Source organism: Gadus chalcogrammus, chromosome 15 (assembly GCF_026213295.1).
Source record: "Gadus chalcogrammus isolate NIFS_2021 chromosome 15, NIFS_Gcha_1.0, whole genome shotgun sequence".
Taxonomy (NCBI): Eukaryota; Metazoa; Chordata; class Actinopteri; order Gadiformes; family Gadidae; genus Gadus; species Gadus chalcogrammus.
The window spans coordinates 9,811,830-9,831,900 of NC_079426.1; the positions used below are offsets into that span (position 1 = coordinate 9,811,830).

General features: G+C 47.4%; 3 protein-coding genes across 3 annotated transcripts in view; 2 read left to right on the forward strand and 1 right to left on the reverse strand.

Moving 5' to 3' along the window:
* Positions 1–1,709: 1,709 nt before the first annotated feature.
* On the forward strand, positions 1,710–4,768 carry lrit1a (leucine-rich repeat, immunoglobulin-like and transmembrane domains 1a). Its single transcript, XM_056610243.1, is given in 5 exon segments — positions 1,710–1,831; positions 2,203–2,663; positions 2,817–3,122; positions 3,688–4,065; positions 4,068–4,768. Coding segments are annotated over 5 exon segments (1,968 nt in total).
* A 2,031-nt stretch (positions 4,769–6,799) lies between these two features.
* On the forward strand, positions 6,800–9,649 carry lrit2 (leucine-rich repeat, immunoglobulin-like and transmembrane domains 2). The gene is made up of 4 exons (XM_056610276.1): positions 6,800–6,915; positions 7,238–8,028; positions 8,712–9,425; positions 9,477–9,649. The coding sequence occupies exons 1-4, from the start codon at positions 6,800–6,802 to the stop codon at positions 9,647–9,649; spliced, it is 1,794 nt and encodes a 597-aa protein (XP_056466251.1).
* Positions 9,650–12,984: 3,335 nt separating this feature from the next.
* The window catches only part of cdhr1a (cadherin-related family member 1a), a 31,533-nt gene continuing 24,446 nt past the window's right edge, over positions 12,985–20,071 (reverse strand). Inside the window, exons 14-19 of the mRNA XM_056609941.1 lie at positions 19,702–19,866; positions 18,039–18,106; positions 16,362–16,590; positions 15,704–15,958; positions 13,468–13,751; positions 12,985–13,335 (exon numbers count right to left, since the gene is read on the reverse strand). Coding sequence (XP_056465916.1) covers positions 13,119–13,335; positions 13,468–13,751; positions 15,704–15,958; positions 16,362–16,590; positions 18,039–18,106; positions 19,702–19,866 — 1,218 coding nt within the window. The 3' untranslated portion in view covers positions 12,985–13,118. The remainder of the gene's footprint in view (positions 13,336–13,467; positions 13,752–15,703; positions 15,959–16,361; positions 16,591–18,038; positions 18,107–19,701; positions 19,867–20,071) is intronic.

Sequence of the window (20,071 nt, forward strand, 5' to 3'; positions counted from 1 at the left end):
GATTAACGGTATGGAATGTTTGAGACCTTGGACATAAAGACTCTGATTGCTCAACAGATTTTGAGAACAGTTTAAAGAGACTGTCGATAAATCTTAAAATAGCTGAGATGTGAGGTTGGTTTTATTGAAAGAGAAAACAGGATAGAAAGGAATGTTTATGGACAGAGGGGAGGACAAAAGGCTGCTCAATATATTACTTTAAACACACTGTGCATGTGCTTTATTAATCACACACAAACACCCACACTCATACCAAACGCGCACACACACACACACACACACACACACACACACACACACACACACACACACACACACGCACAGAAACACATGCACAGAAACACACTCACACACACACACACACACACACACACACACACACACACACACACACACACACACACACACACACACACACACACACACACACACACACACACACACACACACACACACACACACACAAACACACACAAATCACACACAGCTAAATTAGAGAATAACAAAGGAGAGATACAGTGTTTATAGTTTTTTTCTTATACCTTTAAACTTAATTACTAATTCTTCTGACTTCTGGAATCCTATTTCAGTCGTCGATCTACTCAAACCTATTATTGCCCTGTTACAGTGTGGGAGGTGGCAGCAGAAAGCCTCTGCTGCCACCTCCCACACTATATTAGGTCTATGGCCCTCATTTGAAGCCCTGATCAGTTCACAATTGCTTCAGACCAGAGCCGGCACACTTTTCAGCGCGTTCCAAGTGTTACACTAAACTTTAAATGCGAGGAAATTTAAATGTAGAGGTCTAAAAGTGGCAGGATTATCCATTGCAAAACGCAGGAGCTTTTCTTTTTTTGGCAAAGTCTATAAAAACTGGTCATAATTACAGAGAGTTACAGAAAGCTACTTAGCCCTCTTATTCAGCTGGAACCTAATCAAAAGGCTGCAGTTTTAAAATGTAATTACTGAGTGCTGTAAAATGCTTATGTGACTAATGGTATTGTATTGTTTTACTATGCTGTTTAGATTGACTTTCATAACATCACATTTAAAACGTTTATAATAATTGTGTCTTGAGCTAATTTTATATTGTAGGCCTACTATTCGAATAATTGACTTCATCAATTTTTTTATCATCGTATCGGTTATAATTTAGATAAGATGAGTGGGGTTAATCACCCATTCAGTTCTTCGTGTTGTAAGCATATGAAGGCACAGTGGCCTCAGGAGCCACATACTATGATATAGGGGCCACCTTGTGGCAAACTCAGTCCAGCTGCCAGATTACCATGGCACGGAAAGTAGGGCTCAAATGAACAAGCTACATTTGAGGCAATAAAAAAAAAGCGCGCATCAGAGTGGATTATGACCATTTCGGAAGTTTTTTCCCCCCTGTGGTAATAAATAGGGTTGTCTCTGTGTATGTGTAGCCTATCGGATTCTGGGATGCGGAATACGCATCCAAATGAAAAGAACGCCAGTCGTTCCGTTAATCCTCGTCTATCCTTTTTATCTGTGGACTCGAAGCGGTCAGATCACTATGGGACAGCGGAGCGGTGGTACAAAGCCATGCGGGTGATATTCCGGTCGATGAGACAAAACCAAACCGTCTGAGAGACTTCAGTGGGCGCGCGAGGGGGACGCATGTAGGGCAGGTGTGTGTGTGTGGTGTGTGTGTGTGTGTATGTTTATGTAACGCGCGCGCCAAAATGTTCCTCTTCCTGGTGCTGGGGCTCCACCTGGCCACAGGTGCGCTTCTCCCCTCGGTGGGCGCGTGTCCGTCCCAGTGCAGCTGTTTTTACCACAACCTGAGTGACGGGTCTAAAGCAAGGTAAGGGTTAATCTATTGAGTTATTTAAGTGTTTTTCTGACACTTTTTGTGCTGATTGTTTGAGGGTCGTTTGACGTAAAAAGATGAATGTTGTTAAACGCTGGCTTATCTCCCAAAGCCATTTTCAACTACTGCATTTAAAGGTCATCTAATTTTACTGTATAAAATAATACCTCGCAATAACACAAACTATTCACGTAATATTTTATACAAATCCAAAGGATTAGGGCTGCATGTTGCAATTATTATTATCACAATGGATATGTTGCAAATGCACACAGGCCTAAAAACGGCGTTAATTGTCAGTTGTAGAAACGTGATCTCTTATGATGATGCGCATCTGAATTGCAAAGTGCGCCTTTCCCCCCCAGGAGCGTCATCTGCAACGACCAGGACATCTCCCTCGTGCCTGTCGGCTTCCCCGCCGACACCTCCAAACTGCGCATCGAGAAAACGGCCATTCAGATCATCCCGGGCGAAGCCTTTAACTACCTCTCCAGCCTGGAGTTCCTGTGGATGTCCTTCAACGCGCTGTCCAGCCTAAGCCCGGACAGCTTCCGCGGCCTGCTCACCCTGGAGGAGCTGCGGCTGGACGGGAACGCGCTCATCGCGTTCCCCTGGGAGACCCTCATGGACATGCCCAGCCTCAGACTGCTGGATTTGCACAACAACCAGCTGACCTTTCTGCCGTTGGAGGCCAACCTGTACATGAGGAACCTCACCTATCTGGACCTGTCCAGCAACAGCCTGCAGACCCTGCCTGCTGAGCTGCTGGCCTCCTGGCTCTCCGTCAAACCGGCGCAAGGGCCCGAGAGCTCCAAACTAATACTAGGTGATGAAGATAGTACTAAATATTAACGCTCAACACAAATTTAATTTAATTTAGGATCATCAAATCAACGTCTGAATCTCTGACGCGTGTGTGGTTTCATGGGAACCATTTTATTTTTAACCATTATTCACTTTTTTTTTTTTGTCCCCTCAGGTCTCCATGACAACCCTTGGGTGTGCGACTGCCGGATTTACGACTTGGTCCAGTTTCAGAAGTCGCCGACTCTCTCGGTGGCGTTCATAGACACCCGACTGCGGTGCTCGGCTCCGGAGAGCGAGTCCGGGATTCTGTTCAGCGACGTGGAGTTGCGCCGGTGCCAGCTCCCTCGCATCCACACCGCGGTGGCGCGCGTCCGGAGCGCAGTGGGGAACAACGTGCTGCTGCGCTGCGGCACCATCGGAGTGCCCATCCCAGACCTCACGTGGCGCAGGGCGGACGGCAAGTTGATCAACGGAACCGGTGAGTCTGAGATTCGTCGTTTTTGCTCTGCGTTAGTTGCACTTTCGTTTCTCTCCTTGAATGGTCACTGTTCCTGCGCTTTGGCTAAATCTTTTTTTTTAAATATATATATATATATAACGGATTACACTCCATTAAACGATCCATTAAATCACCATATTGCACTTTTTTCTACAATATTTAACTATAAAATATTAAAATATAAATAAATATACAAATAAACATAGCTTCAACAAACGCAATTAAGGTTTAAATAATGTTTTCTTAAAGGGCCCCACATTTGACCACCAGGTGTGAGTGGGATTATCCATTACAAGCCATATTAAAATCGACCCTGCCCTGTGACATAGTGGCATCAAGTGGGCGTGTCCACCTAGTTGAAGGATGGATAGATAAGCCTACCATTCGCTACAGTCCACTGAGAAGACTGTCATTGACCGATTTTTCCACGTCTAGGTAGTAAAACAGGTCTACTTTAACCTCTGAAAGCCAAGCTGCGCTTTAGTTTGTGTGTATGCGAGTAGACCCACCTCCTACAGCCGCTGTTCCCCTCTGTCCTGTACAGTCCAGCAGGAGATCTCCCAGGAGGGCATCACCTGGTCCATCCTCAGCGTGCCGGCCGTGTCCTACCGGGACTCGGGGAAGTACGTCTGCAAGGCCGTCAACTACGCCGGTGAGGCCGAGGCCGTGATCTCCCTCATGGTGTCCAACGGCCCCAAGGCGGACGGCAATCAGACCGGCGCCGACCGCAAACCCAAGGCCAAGAAACCCAACCCGATGGGCAAGGCCGCCTACCAGGAGAAACTGGTGGCCCGGTACGCGCTCCCGGCCACCAACACCACCCCCCGCCCTCCGGCCCCGGAGCCTGCCGCCCCGCTGGCCCCCGACCGGGGCGCGGGGCCGCCGCCGGGCCGTCGGACGGCTCGGACGGCGGCCCACCGGGCGCCGGCCCCGCCACGTCCTCAGCCCAGGACGGCCTGCTGGACCTGGAGAAGACCAACCTCAGCAACCTGGCGGCCAACACCTCGTCCCTGCAGCAGGACCCCGACCGGGTGGTGCGCTCGGTGAAGGTGGTGGGCGACACGGACAACACCATCGCCCTGAACTGGAGGGCGCCCAAGGCCAAGAACACCACGGCCTTCAGCGTGCTGTACGCCGTGTTCGGGGAGCGCGACATGAGGAAGATCAACGTGGGGGCTGGGCAGAACCGGGTCACCATCGAGGGGCTGGTGCCCCGCACCAAGTACATCGCCTGCGTGTGTGTCCGGGGGCTCATCCCCAAGAAGGAGCAGTGCGTGATCTTCTCCACCGACGAGGCGGCGAGCGCCACGGGCACCCAGAAGCTGATCAATGTCATCGTGATCACGGTGGCGTGCATCATCGCCGTGCCGCTCACCGTCATCGTGTGCTGCGGCGCGCTCAAGCGCCGCATCCAGAAGTACTGGGGCAAGAAGTCCAAGGACATCCAGGACTCCTACGTGACTTTCGAGACGCTGTCGCCCGCCACCAAGGCCAAGGGCCAGGAGGGCGAGTACCTGACCCGGCTCAACCCGGAGGAGTCCAACCGGCTGCTGTCCGCCCGCTCCAGCCTGGACTCGGAGGCCACGGCCAAGATCGAGGGCCAGCCCAACGAGTACTTCTGCTGACGTCATGCTCCAGCTTCAGCCCTCCCCGCCGCCGCCGTGCGCCACCTGCCCGGCGCCCACCTGCACCGCCATCCGCCTCCGCCCCATCAGCATCGCCGTCCTCAACAGAACCCGCACGCTCACACCCCGCACGCTGCCCCCCCTCCTCCGCCGGACCCCTCGCCCCAGCGGCAGCACCCACCGGGTCCCTCCCATCCCCATCGTCAACCGAACCGAGACGCACACCGTCACCCTCCTCCGTCGCGGGACCCTTCGCCTCAGCAGCCCCCTCCCACCCATCCTCACCGTCAACAGGACCGAGACGCACACCACCAACCTCCTTCCCGGGACCCTTCGCCTCCGACCCATCCTCACCGTCAACAGAACCGAGACGCACCCCACCAACCTCCTTCCCGGGACCCTTCGCCTCAACAGCGGCACCATCACCCCCATCACTACCTCCCCGCCGCCCCCCGCCATCGTGCGGAGGGCAGCCAACCCCCCACCCGCTCACACACCCCGCAGCCCTGGGATTCCCCCCCGACGCCGGCGGCCCCCCGCTGGGTGATGCCGCCCACGCCTCCGCGCCCGCAGCACGTCAACTTCTGCCGGAGGACGTTCGCACGGTGCACCATCATGGAGATATCGGTTTAGAGGGGGGGACTTTGGAGGATTTCATTCACTTTACTCACTTCCCTAGAGGTTTAAAGATGACGCGTGCACGGGTGACATCCAACTCAATGATATAAAGGCTGGAGCTCATGACCACACTGAGTGTCATGAATCTATTCGGAAGCAACTACTGTTTATTTTTTAAGTGTACAGCATATTGTTTATACAACCAAAGCCTGCTAAAGAAACTCATAGAAGGATAAAGAATCTGAGAATCTTGGAAATCGTTTATGTATTTCCGATCATTTTACGGACAACCCACAAAGACACCTCCACCAAACTGACCCGACGTGAAAGGGGAACGCGACCGCTGCGGGGAATTCCATTGTTTGTGTACCCGTGTGATGCTGTAAATACAAACCCCTGATTATTTACACTTGCATATTCTTTACCTCTGTATATATATACAGTATATATATCCATCAAGTGGTCTCGGAGGAGAAGACACACACACCGAGCGAGGAGTGGTTCAACACATACACACACACACACACCACAGGAAGCAGTGGCAAAGCTGAAGCTGGAGAGATATGAGCAGAAAGGACTGAGCGAGACTCTGTGTAAATAGGTGGCAATGGACAGGCGAGGTTGGACGAGAAACGCTCGCGTTTCGTACCATATCTCTGGATACGCTCCCCTGTTTTGTGCCATGCCCCATATAAATATAGATCTATTTATCCCCAAGTATGTTTATTTGAATGGATTTAAATAAACTTTTATATTTAGAGTTGTTGAAGCATCGTGTGGGTTATTATTCATGGTTTCATTCCGTTGTCTGTAGCGTGAAATTAATCAATTGTTGTCTGATCAATGGATTGATGAAGGTAATCTGGGAAGGGTTTACATAAAGATTAAAAACACAGATGTATTGATATTATTGATTATCTTTGGTCTGTTGATCGGTTTTATCCTTATCTAACCGGGCAAGACAGTGGCCTGAGGGCAGGATAGGGATCGGGGACATTGGGGTTCAAACCCAGAACCTGCCAGCCGGTAGTCATCCACATCCGGCAGGTTCTCGGTTTAGAACCCATATGTCCAGAAGTTGCCCTAACTCCCCAACCTGCTCATAAACCTCACCAATGGAGTTCTTCAGGTGTCCATGGGGAGACTGAAGGCCAAATTCTGCATTCAGTTCCCCCAGCCAGCTTGCCTTTAGAACCAAGCCGGATGGTAGGGGAATAAGACCAATCGGGTCCGCCCAGCCGCCAGCGTCAGGTGTTAAGCATGCATCTTGTTCCTGAGAGCTACATCCCTCTAGTGTCTTAGGTAGAACACAAGGGATTAAAGACTTAATAGGCTTCTCTCGTCTGCAACATTCGACATGCCTTGACCACAAATGTAGCCCGCACATGTCTTTGAAGGGAATTGCATCGGACTATGGACATATTTTGTAGACTACTATTAATAGTTGTGTTGACCGTGAACGTGCAAGTATGTGAGTCTCTGACTCAATGTTTAACAGGGTGCAGTTGCGTGGCAGACCGTAATGGCAGGTAAGAAGTGTTAACCCAGAATTAGACACTAGTATTAAGAGTTGTTTTCACTGCAAATGTTCGCACATTTTGTTGTCATGATTTATTTATTGAAATGACTAAACGCGATTCACATTGAAAAACATCTTATATTGTATTTAATATAGATATTTTTTTATTTTACTATAACTTAATTTTATCCAGAAAATAGTAAGAGAGATTTTTTTTGTTATTCTATGTATGTCTGTCTTTGAATTCAGTTGAGTAGGAAAGATAAGGCAAATAATAGAAGTAGGTGAATTAAAAGAGTAGGCCACTAAAACGGCATTCCCTTCCACCCCAGGTCACTTATATGCATGGAGGAGAGTGCCTTCGGAGCCATACCGGACAACATTCCGGTAGACATGATCAAAATCCGCATAGAAAAGTCTCATTTCACCGAAGTCCCCAAGGGAGCCCTCTTAACCGTCCCAAACCTGGAAAACCTGTGGTTGAACTTTAACGACATCACTCTGATCAATTCAAAGGCTTTAGAGGGATTAAGAAACCTGTCCGAGTTACGTCTCCAAGGCAACAGGCTACGATCGGTGCCGTGGACGGCCTTCGAAGACACGCCCGCGCTCAAGATCCTGGACCTGAAGCACAACCAGCTAGACGTGTTGCCCGAACACGCGCTAAAATACCTGCCCGGTCTGACCTACTTAGACCTCTCTTTCAACCAGCTCTCGGTCATCTCGAGGGAAGTCTTCCTAAACTGGCCGCTCTACCAGAGAATACAGAGCACGAGCGGCCAGGAGACCAACCACCAAGGGCCCAACGTCGTGCTGGCGCTGCATGACAACCCGTGGCTCTGCGACTGCCGTCTGGCGGGCTTCGTGGAGTTCGCCAAGTCTCTTGGCCCGCCCATCCTCCTGATGAACTCCTACTTGACCTGCTCGGGTCCGGACGTCAGAGCGGGGAAGTTCTTCCACGAGACGGAGCTGGAGAGGTGTTTGAGGCCCGTGGTCTCCACCCCATTCACCAACATCAGCATGCCCCTGGGGGCGAACATCACCCTGCAGTGCATGGCGCGCGGCCGGCCCAAGCCCGCGGTGTGGTGGACATATGGCCTGAAGATAATCAGAGGATTTCGCGGTAAGAGTCTGATGTCGACGCGTCCAATGACACCATAAGCGTCACCGCTATCTCATTATACATTTAAATACACACTTTGGATGCAAAACCTCTTATTTGACCAAGGGGTCGGGCTGCGGCCTTTCCATAAGAGGGGGAAGGACATATCTAGAGATATTAGCCTGCCCGCAATTTAATCACCACTGATTCTCTTAATCTGCAAGTACATCGCTGATGTTGATTAGGAGATGTCGGAGATTACGGTGGTGGAGCGTGCGCCACCTAATACGCGCGTGGTGTTGACCTACTGTAATTAACCAGCGCGTCACTAGGCCTATAGACGTTTAAACCCTCCGCTGTAGAGTTCCCAGCAGAGCCCAGCCTGCTGACCCACTAAAGGGAAATTAAAGAGCCTTTCATTTCAATGTATTTACATAGGCCTCCATGTCAGATGAGACATTGTAAGACAGCTTGTTTGAGTGTCTGCCGATGTGTGTGTAGGTCTGTGTGTGTGTTTATAGGCTAAGTGTCTGTGTGTCTTGCCTGTGTGTGTGTGTGTGTGTGTGTGTGTGTGTGTGTGTGTGTGTGTGTGTGTGTGTCACCCATGTCTGTGTTTTTCTGTGCGTCTGTGCACCCCCTTTCCCACAACGTGATTGCTCCAACTTCTTAAATACAGACCTTCTCTCTCCTCTTCCTCCTCCCAGAATCCCAGGAATGGATCTCGGCCGACATCATCAGAACCAGCCTGGTCATCCCCGCCCTGCACCCCGTGGACCGCGGCCTCTACACCTGCAGCGCCCTCAACTTCCTGGGCAACTCCTCTGTCAGCATCGCCCTGGAGGTGCTCCACTCTCCCTCCTCCTCCTCCTCCTCCTCCTCCGACGCCAAGTCGCCGTCGTCCCCCAACGGCCCCCGGCCCCGCTCCGGCCTCCCCGTGCCCGGCGGCGGCGGCGGCGGCGAGGAGGACAACGTGTACATCGACATCCGTATCGCCAAGCAGACGGTGCGCGGCATCAGCATCGAGTGGTACGCCACGCTGGAGCGGCCCTCGGAGACCTGGTTCACGGTGCACCTGGGCCGCGCCGACGGGGCCCCCGGCGCCCGGGAGGCGGTGCACGTGGGGCCGGGCCTCAACGCCTACGCCGTGTCCGACCTGCTGCCCGCCACCAAGTACGACATCTGCGTCACGCTGCAGAACCGCAGCCCGCGGCCGGGCCAGTGCCTGGTGTTTGTGACGGGCAGTGACGTCACGGAGAAGGAGCAGCGGGAGAAGCTGATCCACATCGTGGTGATCGTGCTGGCCATGGTGCTGGCCGTGCCGGCGGGGATGTACGCGTGCACCACGGACGCCAAGCTGGCCTGCCCCGAGGGCGTGGCGAAGGCCTGGAGGAACAGGCAGCAGAGGGCTGGGGATCGGGGTGGAGGGGGTGGTGGGGGTGGTGGTGGTGGAGGAGGTGGTGGGGGAGGAGGGGGAGCCGGCAGGGAGAGGGAGAGCACGTTTGATAGCCTGCAGGCGGCCAGCGACGAGGGACTGGTGAACAGGGAGTCCAGCGAAGACCGAAAGGTGAGGAGGAGGTCTGAAGATAGGGGGCTGAAGAACAAAATGGCGGACCACTGCAGACTCACTGCGGAACTGTATTAGAAGATAATAGTGGGTTTAACAAGAGAGGGCGGCTGGATTTGTTTTGGGTTGTTATTTTTATGAATTGACGTCCCTCATTTTGTATTAAGTCTCCTTTCCTTCTTCCTCTTCCTTCAACACATTGTTAGTCAAGCAATAACTTGCTGTTAAATACATTAAAGCATGTTATAAAATGCTGTCGTTGAGCAGAATATTACAAAATGTTCATACAAAGCATTTTGTATATTTATTATTGATTAAAAGTTTGCCTTTATTTTAATATTTTCTCTTCCTTTGTTCTAGGCCCGGGAGAAACGATGACTGCTATTACTGATTTGAAGATTTATGATTGATATGAAGGAAGAATGTGATGCTGTATTAATCACAGCATCACATTCTCTAATAAGCCCTATTTTCATCTTGTTATATATTAATTGTGCATGCATTGACAGGATTGTAAACAAATTATGCAAGCAATGACTGTGATTTGATTGGCAGTTATGGTCAAATGTTTTTGTCAAAATGTAATAGCAATGCTATTATGCGTTTAAACAAGCTGTCGATAGTAAATGCATGTTTTTAAATGTTTTTAAAATTAAATACAATCCTCCTGTTTTCTTGGCAACAACTTGACAACCATAACTTTCAAAGGCATTTGAAAGTTATATGCAGCAAATATATGCAGAACATGCACCTGTTGCCCATGTCAATGGCATTTCAATGAGTGTGTGTTTGTGTGTGCGCGTGCGTTATTATGAGCACCATAAAAATATTCAATCCTGATAATATCTGCTACTTCCTAGGTTATGCTGATGACCTTATTGTAAGCTGATGGTCTTTGCCTTTGTAAAGGGCTGTTCAAAGTCCACCAGTAAACCCTGACATTTATAGTTGCAGATCACCACCCGCCCGTATCAGGAATCAGGGAAACAGATGCAGCATGTTGAACCTGGATCACTCCTTCATTCCCTTTAAAGACAGACACACACTGGACACACAACATTAAGTACACCCAAATGCGTCAGTGCTTAGATGTGTGTATATTAAATGGGCATCGCGGCACACGTGAAATGTGGCTTTGCGTCATCAACCCGGACCATTCTGTCAGGCCCCCGGGCAGATGGCACCGGGGATATGTGTCAGCCAATGGCATTGTTCATTTGACGTAAGTCCACTCAACACTGGCATTTTCCCTCAGCTGCGACCCCTCCCCCCCCCCGTTGTCCTCCTCCTCCATCTCATTGGACGACACAACAAGCCCACCAGTGCCCTCTGTTTCTATGCATACATCCCCCCCCCCCCCCCCCACCCCCCCACCTGTGACGCAAGAAGATCAGTTGGTATCTGTTAGATCCATGCTCCGCAGATAAGGATCAGTTAGGAATACAAGCAACACAAATATGAAGACATTAGATCAGACTCCATGTCTGCCCGTCTATCAGTCTGTTTGGCCAGCAAGCGTCTATCCCTACATCTGATCTGTTGCATGTTAAAAAATGTGTTTCTTCAATTGAACGACGTAGTATTGATTTCTGTTCATTGTGATACTGTCAGTAAAAGACAATCGTATAACAGGAAGGGCAGACTCCATTTTAACACCACGCTACACTATGGCTCTCATGGCCAGCGCTGAGAGTAAAATATGATATAACAGATATGAACCAATGTTTGCACGATAACACTCATTTGTCATCTGTCCTCAACGTCTGGCATGGGCTTTAATGGCCTGTTCAAATGTGAAATGTCCCAAATATTGGACATAGCTTTCTTTAATTCTGGTGCATAAATGCTCTTTGAAAGTTGATAATCCTGTATGAAAAAGCTCCGTAATCCCAGCCCCCACTTCTATGTTATAATGCATGATCTTTTGGACTGCTCCTCATTCTCGTCTCGTTCACGGGTCAAAGCCTCTGGAAACAGTAGAACGTCTGGGTTATGTGCGTGTGTGTGTGTTTGCATGTTCATTTTTGCATGCATCTTCATATATGACACATGCCCTAATATAGGTTTGAACATTGATTGGAACATTGCTTGCCTTGTTAATGAAATGCTAATAATTCAATCATTTCTAGTAAATAATAATTTAAAGCAGATTCATACACATACATAATACATACATAATAATATAATAAGAAATTTCACCTATAAGATTGATAGGATATATAGGCTAGCTCCATTCATAAAATCCCTTTAAAGTCAGTCACATATTGCGTGTCCAAACTATTTCACAAACACAGACTGACAGATGTTCTTTTGGTCTTTAGCCAGAGATGCAATATTGTACAAAAATGAACATGTTGCGTCTTGGATTAGAGTAATCTGCAATTGATTTTACTTTTTATGTAACTTTGGAATGGTGTGCATGTTAAGCGGCAGACTACATAAATATCCACTCAGTGGTTTGGTGTAGCTTTATAATTGGTTGTGTGCACGAAACAATTTATGAATGGTAAAAACTCTCTTCAACCATGAATTTGGCTTGGAAATGATTTGTATTTGCGGATGCTTTAAATCAGAAGGAAGCATGATTTGGCTTTTATATTTGTGTTCAATGCTTATCTCAGGACCCATCTCTTACTGTTTTTCTTTTCTTTTTACAGATATTTTTGTTAAATATATATTTTTAAATGAATATATTAAAATAAATATTAATGTCTTGTACTTTCTGTTGTGACAACCAATATCCTGTCTGGAATTAGTAAAGTGCATCTTAATCTTAATCACAGGCACAAAAAAATCCCCAATAATCCACAAAAATAAAATATATTTTATATATATATTTATTATAATTCTGATGAGAGAGAAATTGACATCAACAACATGATCTCACAAATGTGATCTTTAAAAAAAGAAGTTTCAAACTTTATTAGTCATGCAGCTGATCTCATGCTTGTTTACAAAGCTCTCTCCTAATTGGCTTCGCTCTTCAAGCTTAAGATCTGGTCAACAACCTCAAGAAGCTAAATAAAGAATGCTTCCCTTGTCTATCAAACCAGACCTGAGGGTAATATCTCAAACCGTCACATGGAACATTTCATTTTCCTCTTTTTAACCTGTTCCACTCAGATAAAAACGTTGAGCTGAGTGTCAAATTTTCAACAGATTGATAATCAAACCTGAAGAACAAAACACAATGCAATATACAAAATGTAATACAAACAACATTGAATGAAAAAGCCACGAATGCAGAGAAATATGAATGAAAATGTTTGGTACACTTTGGTATGAAAGTCGGTATGGAATCTATTTCACTTTTTAAAACTATACAAACAAATCTCAAAATGAGATACAAATAACATAACCGAAACACACTAACTCCTACCAACCCATGCCTCCCCAACACACCCCCTCTCTCACACACACACACACACACACACACACACACACACACACACACACACACACACACACACACACACACACACACACACACACACACACACACACACACACACACACACACACACACACACACAGTGTCCCCCGGTCGCTAGTATTGGTTCTGCAGTCTCTTCTGCTCCAGCCTCATCTTGAGCTCAGACACCAGCGCCTTGTTCATCAGGTCCTCTTTGCTCCTCTGTTTCCTCTTGGCCTTGGCCGCCACCGCCACCCCCCCGGACACGGTGGGCACTGCCCAGTGGTACTGTGAGGCGGGCGGGGGCAGCGCCGGGGCGCACGGGGGCGGCGGATGGGCCAGCGGTAGAGGCCTGAGCGACCCCAAACCCACCCAGCCCACGTCGCCGACCGTCACGTTGTTGTTGTAGTTGATGTTCTCCACCACCTCCACCTTGACCTTCTCCGCCTCCACCCCCTCCTCCTCCCCCCGGGAGACGGAGAACTTGTCCGCCGGGTCGCCCCCGCCCCCCCGCCCCCACCCCCGGCCGAAGGGCCGGGGGAGGGTCCAGGTGGACCAGCCCTGGCTGGGCTTCTGCGGCCGGCGCCTGACCCGGCGGTGGGGAAGCACGCGGTTGGACCTTTTGTTACGCATGAAGGTGGCGGTGGAGATGGTCACCGTGACTACGACCATCGTGCCAATCACCCCGGCCAGCATGGCCAGGATTTGCAACGGTTTGTCTCTACTCTGCATTAAAAACGTAGACAGAGGCCCACCCCCCAGTTGGGTCTGTGAAAGAGCACAGGGAGAAGACTGATGAATAAAACACACTTTAGTCCGTCCTTTTCTCTTGATCTGTCGCCCACCTGGTCCCCAGTGTACTGCATGGACTCTGATTTGGCTTGGAGGCAATATATACTGCATTAATGTTGTACTGTACATTATAAATTAACTCTAATGTACTCTAACGTGCACATAAGCTAGGGGCGTTGGCCCACAGTTTACATTAGCTCGACTATAAGAGTTGAAGGTATTTAGAAATTCATCCTTTAAAAACCTTCTTATATTTAGACTATATTTCATTCATATTTTTCACAACAATACGAGCAATGTCTTTAGTTTCTTATTGCTTTTGAATAACTCTATCATTATCATTATCAAGACAAGATCAGAAGGGTGAATGGGATGCCAAGTATAGCCGTTGCCCTTGGAGAATAAAAGGTTTTTCCCATGATTTTGTGTTGCTCGGAGGAATAACTTTTTGCGTATTCTATTCAGACAATGATTTATCATCTAACTGTCTTCAGGCATGTATTCCATAACTGGATGAATGTCTAATGAGAATGAAAAACATTCATAACTCGATTTTCTAATGTGCTCCTGTACTCTTTTACAGACTCAACTACTCCAAATACAACAAAACAAAAAAAGATATTCAAGAAAAGAAAAAAAAGAGTTGCTGGATGATCTCAAAGCCTCCTAATAATCTTTCTGATCTTGCCCTGAGGATGGACTCGTGTCTTTTTAACAGACTTCCAGTATATTAGGGTTGAAATGAAGACAGTCACTGAAATGGCGATGGAGACCAGGGTCAAGCAAATCCCAAACACAGCCCCCGGACGTTTTCTTAGGCCCAAGACATATGAGACAAATCTGGATTTGACCTGAAAACATAATAATGGCATGCGTTTGAAATTGTGCTTTGTTTTAACTGAAGTTGAGCATCTGCTGGTTCAAACTGCTAAACAGAAGATTGCATACATGGTTGATTTAGTCCTTTATGTAAAACGGTTCATATCAGCTAACTCAAGACTCTTTAATGAAACAGCAGATTTAGTCATTTAGCAGCTGCTTACATCCAAAACTACAAGAGAAACATTAAGCTTGGCTATTTTCAAAAATAAGAGAGTGCAAAATCAATGTGCGTGTTGTGCTAAATCATGTTCTGCAACAACAACTCACTCCCCGCAAAAAAAATCCCTTAAAAGCTGGACCACTGATGTCTTTGTTCCGGTTTTGGGTTCTCCAAAACAGACCAATTACGATTTTTTTCCCGCTTTAAGTCACATGTCCTTAACGAGCAGGTTGAGTTGAGGCCCCTTAATTAAGGATACCTACAGGTGGACTACATCCACGGTCGACCAAGCCCTCGGCCTTCAGGCTGGGAGTCAAACAGGCAAACCCCAAACCTCACACCTGGTTTTCATAGTAATCTATAAACACGTTTTAACCACAGCCAAGCCTGCCTCTGAACTTGTGAGGCAGGCTCACAATCGCATTGGATGAGGACTGTCATGTTTTTAATGTTTTTTCTTGTTATCCCATTGTATTTTCTCTTCTTTTTACAGATATACTTGTTAAATATATATTTTTAAATGAATATTTTTCAATGAATATTAATGTCTTTTACTTTCTGTTGTGACACCCAATGTCCTGTCTGGAATTAGTAAAGCTCTTCTTTATCTTAATCACAGGCACACAAAATCCCCAATAATCCACAGAAATATAATATATTTTATCTATAATTATTTTATCACTATGCTTTACCTTATCAACCCATTCCTTTAATTATTTATTTACTTTCTGTATTGCAGTGTTCATATCTGTTGTGCATTTGGATATGTTTTTATATTTATATATATTTTTATATGTTCGAATCAGGGCGTCATTGAAAAAGAGAGCCTGCTCTCCGTGGCCTTTCCCTGAATAAATAAAGGCTTAATAATAACAATAGAACTCACGGCTTCGGTGATGTCGATCTTCAGGACGGCGGTGGTGCTGAAGGAGGGCTGGCCCTGGTCGCGGGCCTGCACCACCACAGACCAGATGCACTCCTTCTGCTTGGTGATGTTCTGGACGATGGCCATGGACTTGACGTAGGACTTGAGGACGATCTCCCCCGTGGACGTGTTGATGTCGAAGATGTTGTCGGGGTCCGCCTTCATGATGGAGTACTCGATGACGTTGTTGGGCTCCTCCGCGTCCTCGTCCACGGCCTGAGGGCGGGGGGGCATACGTTTAAGATGTTTCTGACTCTCTGGGCGATGTGCCAACTATGGTCCCTAAATATGGTAACGTCAATCTTTTTGTCTAATTTGACCGTTTTACTCTCAAAGGAGATACATCTGAAAATGGAGGCCAAAAAACATGAATTTCTTTAAAATGGGCCACTTAAAAAGTTGACGCATATAAGTGTGATGTGCTCCGGATATGGACGCTGAACTAAAATGTCTGAGCATTCACACTGAGAGACTGACATGAACTGAAACGACCAAAACATTGCATCACACTACGTGACAACGGTTGTGTAACACCTATACGCTTGCAAACAGCGTGATTAAACATCTGCAGGAAATGACCTCAGAGTGAGGAGCCCCGCCCCTTTAGAAGGCGACCCACCTGTATCATCACGGGAGCTCCGATCACCATGGTCTTCTCAAGCAGGTTCTGGTTGAAGGCGGGCGAGTGGTCGTTGAGGTCCAGCACGGTGACGAACACCTCCGCCAGGCTGTACTTCCCCTCCGTGTCCTCCGCCTTCACGTAGAAGTTGTACTTGGAGCGCAGCTCCGCGTCCAGGCTGGCCCACGGCTGGGTGTAGATGATGCCCGATGCCGGCTGGATCAGGAACCTGGAGACCGGAGAGAGGAGAGGATGAGAGGCTGAGAAGTTGTGGCTTGTGGACGAATTTAGAATATGGTTTCTATGGGCTGTAGGCCATCTTGGTTTTCCAAACGCCAGCGGGTGGGGAGATTCCCCATCCATCTTCGAAAACAAGATGGCCGCTACGTGAATAAGGCCTATGGTGGTGGTGTTTATGCTGTGGGTTGGGAGACATTAGTGTGTCGCAGCAGGGGATAAAGTGGGTTGTCTGGGGGCTGAAATAATTACACAATAAAAAGATACGCATTCTCATATGCTTTGTCTTTTTCTAGTGCATATCACTAGACAGTAGATTAAGGTTTAGCTCGTCAACTGTGCAATTTTTTAATGTAGAAAATGTTTACAGAGGCTCATATGACGCCAAGTGGTGTGTCAACAACGTCGTTTAATATAGTGTTTATTAAAAATTATTTAAAATATACTTTTTGAAAACTTGAATTGAATTGAATTAATTATGATTGAAAAAAGGACTTGCATCCCTCGTCCTCAATATCAGCGAGTGGCACTGAAACTTAAAATGAGCTTTGATATCTGTGTTGGAATACGCCACTAGACGCCACCATACCTTTTCCCCTGAGTGACGTGGTGACCCACTGTGACCGTCACATGGCAGGTAAGTGGAAGCAAAGAGCACACAGACTATTTTCTCCACCAATCCTATTAGCGTATTAGCGAAGACGAGCTAGCGACAGGAACACATGGGGATAACCAGGCTGAGGCATACGGAGATAGAGCAAGAACAATCATGTTGCCTGCTTACTCATTGTTGGTTGGACTCATTTAGCTGACATGATTTACATTTCATTACAACACACATGAGGAAAAGGGACAGAATTGATCCCTAATTATTTCTGCCAGGACTCATCATAAATTATATGTGGGTGAAGTAGACAGAACCGGATTTAACATCAGTATAAAGGAGAGGGAAGTAGAATATGTCTACCATGTTGGAGATAGTGTGAGGGAGGCCTAAACACGGATGAAGACAGAGCTGTCTAAAGATTAAGTATGAGGGCGTATGACACAAGGGCATGTGGTTCTCATTCATGGTCCCTCATATAACTTGGTGAAGATCACATCAGTGGCTTACTTCCAAGCACTGTTTTCTGTTGAGGCATTGTTATGGGAGTGTTTGACACTGTATTGTGTGACCAGATTCTGGGTGGGAATTGTGCAACCAGATTCTGGGTGGGAATCGTGTACTTTTCTTTGACAAATTGTGGATATTCAGGGTAACCTAATATAAAAGGGTTAAGGTTTAGCGTTTCACGAAGGACAAACACACTCCGACGTGGATGAGCGATGGAAGATCTGCGCAGTGATAGAAACAAACCGGCATGGAAGAAAGACTGGAAAATGAAAAGAAAGTGAGAGAGAGACTATGATAAAGTCTAATGGAGCATACAATGTACTCACAGGTCAGCTCCAGAGCCATAAATGGAGTATCTAACTTCACCCCATCGACCCGAGTCTGGATCTGTAGCCTGGAGTAGAGGAAGGGAGAGGCAAAACAGAGTTAGCAAGAGAGAGAGCGAGCGAGAAGAGAGAGAGAGAGAGAGAGAGAGAGAGAGAGAGAGAGAGAGAAAGAGAGGAAGAGAGAGAGAGAGAGAGAGCGAGAGAGAGAGAGGAAGAGAGAGAGAGAGAGAGAGAGAGAGAGAGAGAGAGAGAGAAAGAGAGAAAAGAGAAAGAGAAAGAGAGAGAGAGAGAGAGAGCGAGAGAGAGAGAGGAAGAGAGAGAGAGAGAGAGAGAGAGAGAAAGAGAGAAAGAGAAAGAGAAAGAGAGAGAGAGGAAGAGAGAGAGAGAGAGAGAGAGAGAGAGAGAGAGAGAGAGAGAGAGAGAGAGAGAGAGGAAGAGAGAGAGAGAGGAAGAGAGAGAGAGAGAGAGAGAGAGAGAGAGAGAGAGAGAGAGAGAGAGAGAGAGATAAAACAAGTACAATTTGTACAATTCATTCAGAATGTATTTCTTAGGGTTTAGGGGACTCTGAGGCTCAGTCGGCTAAACCACATGTTCTGTGGCTGTGACGTTGAGTTTGACGGCTTACACCGTGCAGCAGGCCAACTCATTTTTCTCTCAATCTATTGGTCTAAATCTGAAAAAAAATTACTTTGATGCCTAAAAAACGTATAATCCTTCCATTAAAAAATAAAGAGATCTGCCATTTTTAATTCCTCAGCTGACGTGAATGAACGGTGGGGAGTAGGGGAGCCGAACGCTGCCATGGAATTAATCTTACACCGAACGGGTCTTTGGGTGGGCCGTCGGGGGGAGAGAGAGGTAGGGGGGCCGGCTAAAAAAAGAATTGGACTCAATGTCGCATGAAACGTCATCATTATCATCCCCAACATCCTCGTCGACGTCGTCATCATCGCGTTAGAAGCTAATCTCTCAGTGCAGGACTGTCTGGCAGTGGCCTATCTGTCTGTGTGCTCAAGGTCACTGGCTGGCTGCGCTTTTACATTTCTATCTGATTGAAATTGCCTGAGATCGCAGCGATGAGCCTCTGCAGCGTTCATGCATGGGCAGGGTTTAGCAGTGATCCGCCCCTCCCCTCCTGTTGCTTGGTAGCTTCTACTAAAGGTTGACTCACTGTGCTGACGGGAAACAGGGACTCCGGTGGCCTATTTGACGTGGGCTACCCGTCTGTTAACTTTGTGTTAAGGTGGATTTTAAGCCATGTAGAACCATAACACAATGAGCTTGATATCAGGGATGATATATTCATAAAGAATATGTCGCTGTGATTTGGAAATCAACCAATGAAATGTCCCGTATGGCTTTCAGAATGCAGTAATAATCGACCAGAATAGAACAGCACCGTTTTTTTTTTTGCGGCTAAGCATTAGCAAAAACAAAAAGCCGGGTATTTTGTATTACACAACAAAAATGAAAGTGATAGCCATCTGGCAGCTTCTCTCCTCTCTCGTCTCTTACGCAAACCGCCCAAAAACATCCTCAATCGGGGAATTAACCTCTTTTTTTTGTTGTATCTTTACATATTTAGCATTCTGTTTTGGCTGTGTTTTCAACATTGAGAGGGGCAGTTTTTCTTTCTAGCCAGGTCAGATGAACGCTCTCTTACAGTCACTGAGACGACGTTGGAGCCTCCGGGGGAGTTCTCGGGGATCCTGGCTATGTAGTAGTCGGAGGAGAACTTGGGAGCGTTGTCGTTGGTGTCCAGCAGGTGGATGATGATGTCGGCTGTGGCGCTGAACCTCTCTGGTGTGTCGATCTCCACCGCCAGAAGCTGAGACCACGACAACGTGTTAGCAACGTGACTTTGGTATTATCGTTTAGACACCTTCATCATAAGCGACTTACAGTGAATTGTTTGGGATAATTGTGAATATTGAGCAGGTAGAGGCTTAAAATGTACTAGTTGTGAACCCGGAATGGTTCAAATTGGGGTCAAACTGCTTTACAATACACTCCAATACACTTATCCTGCCTCC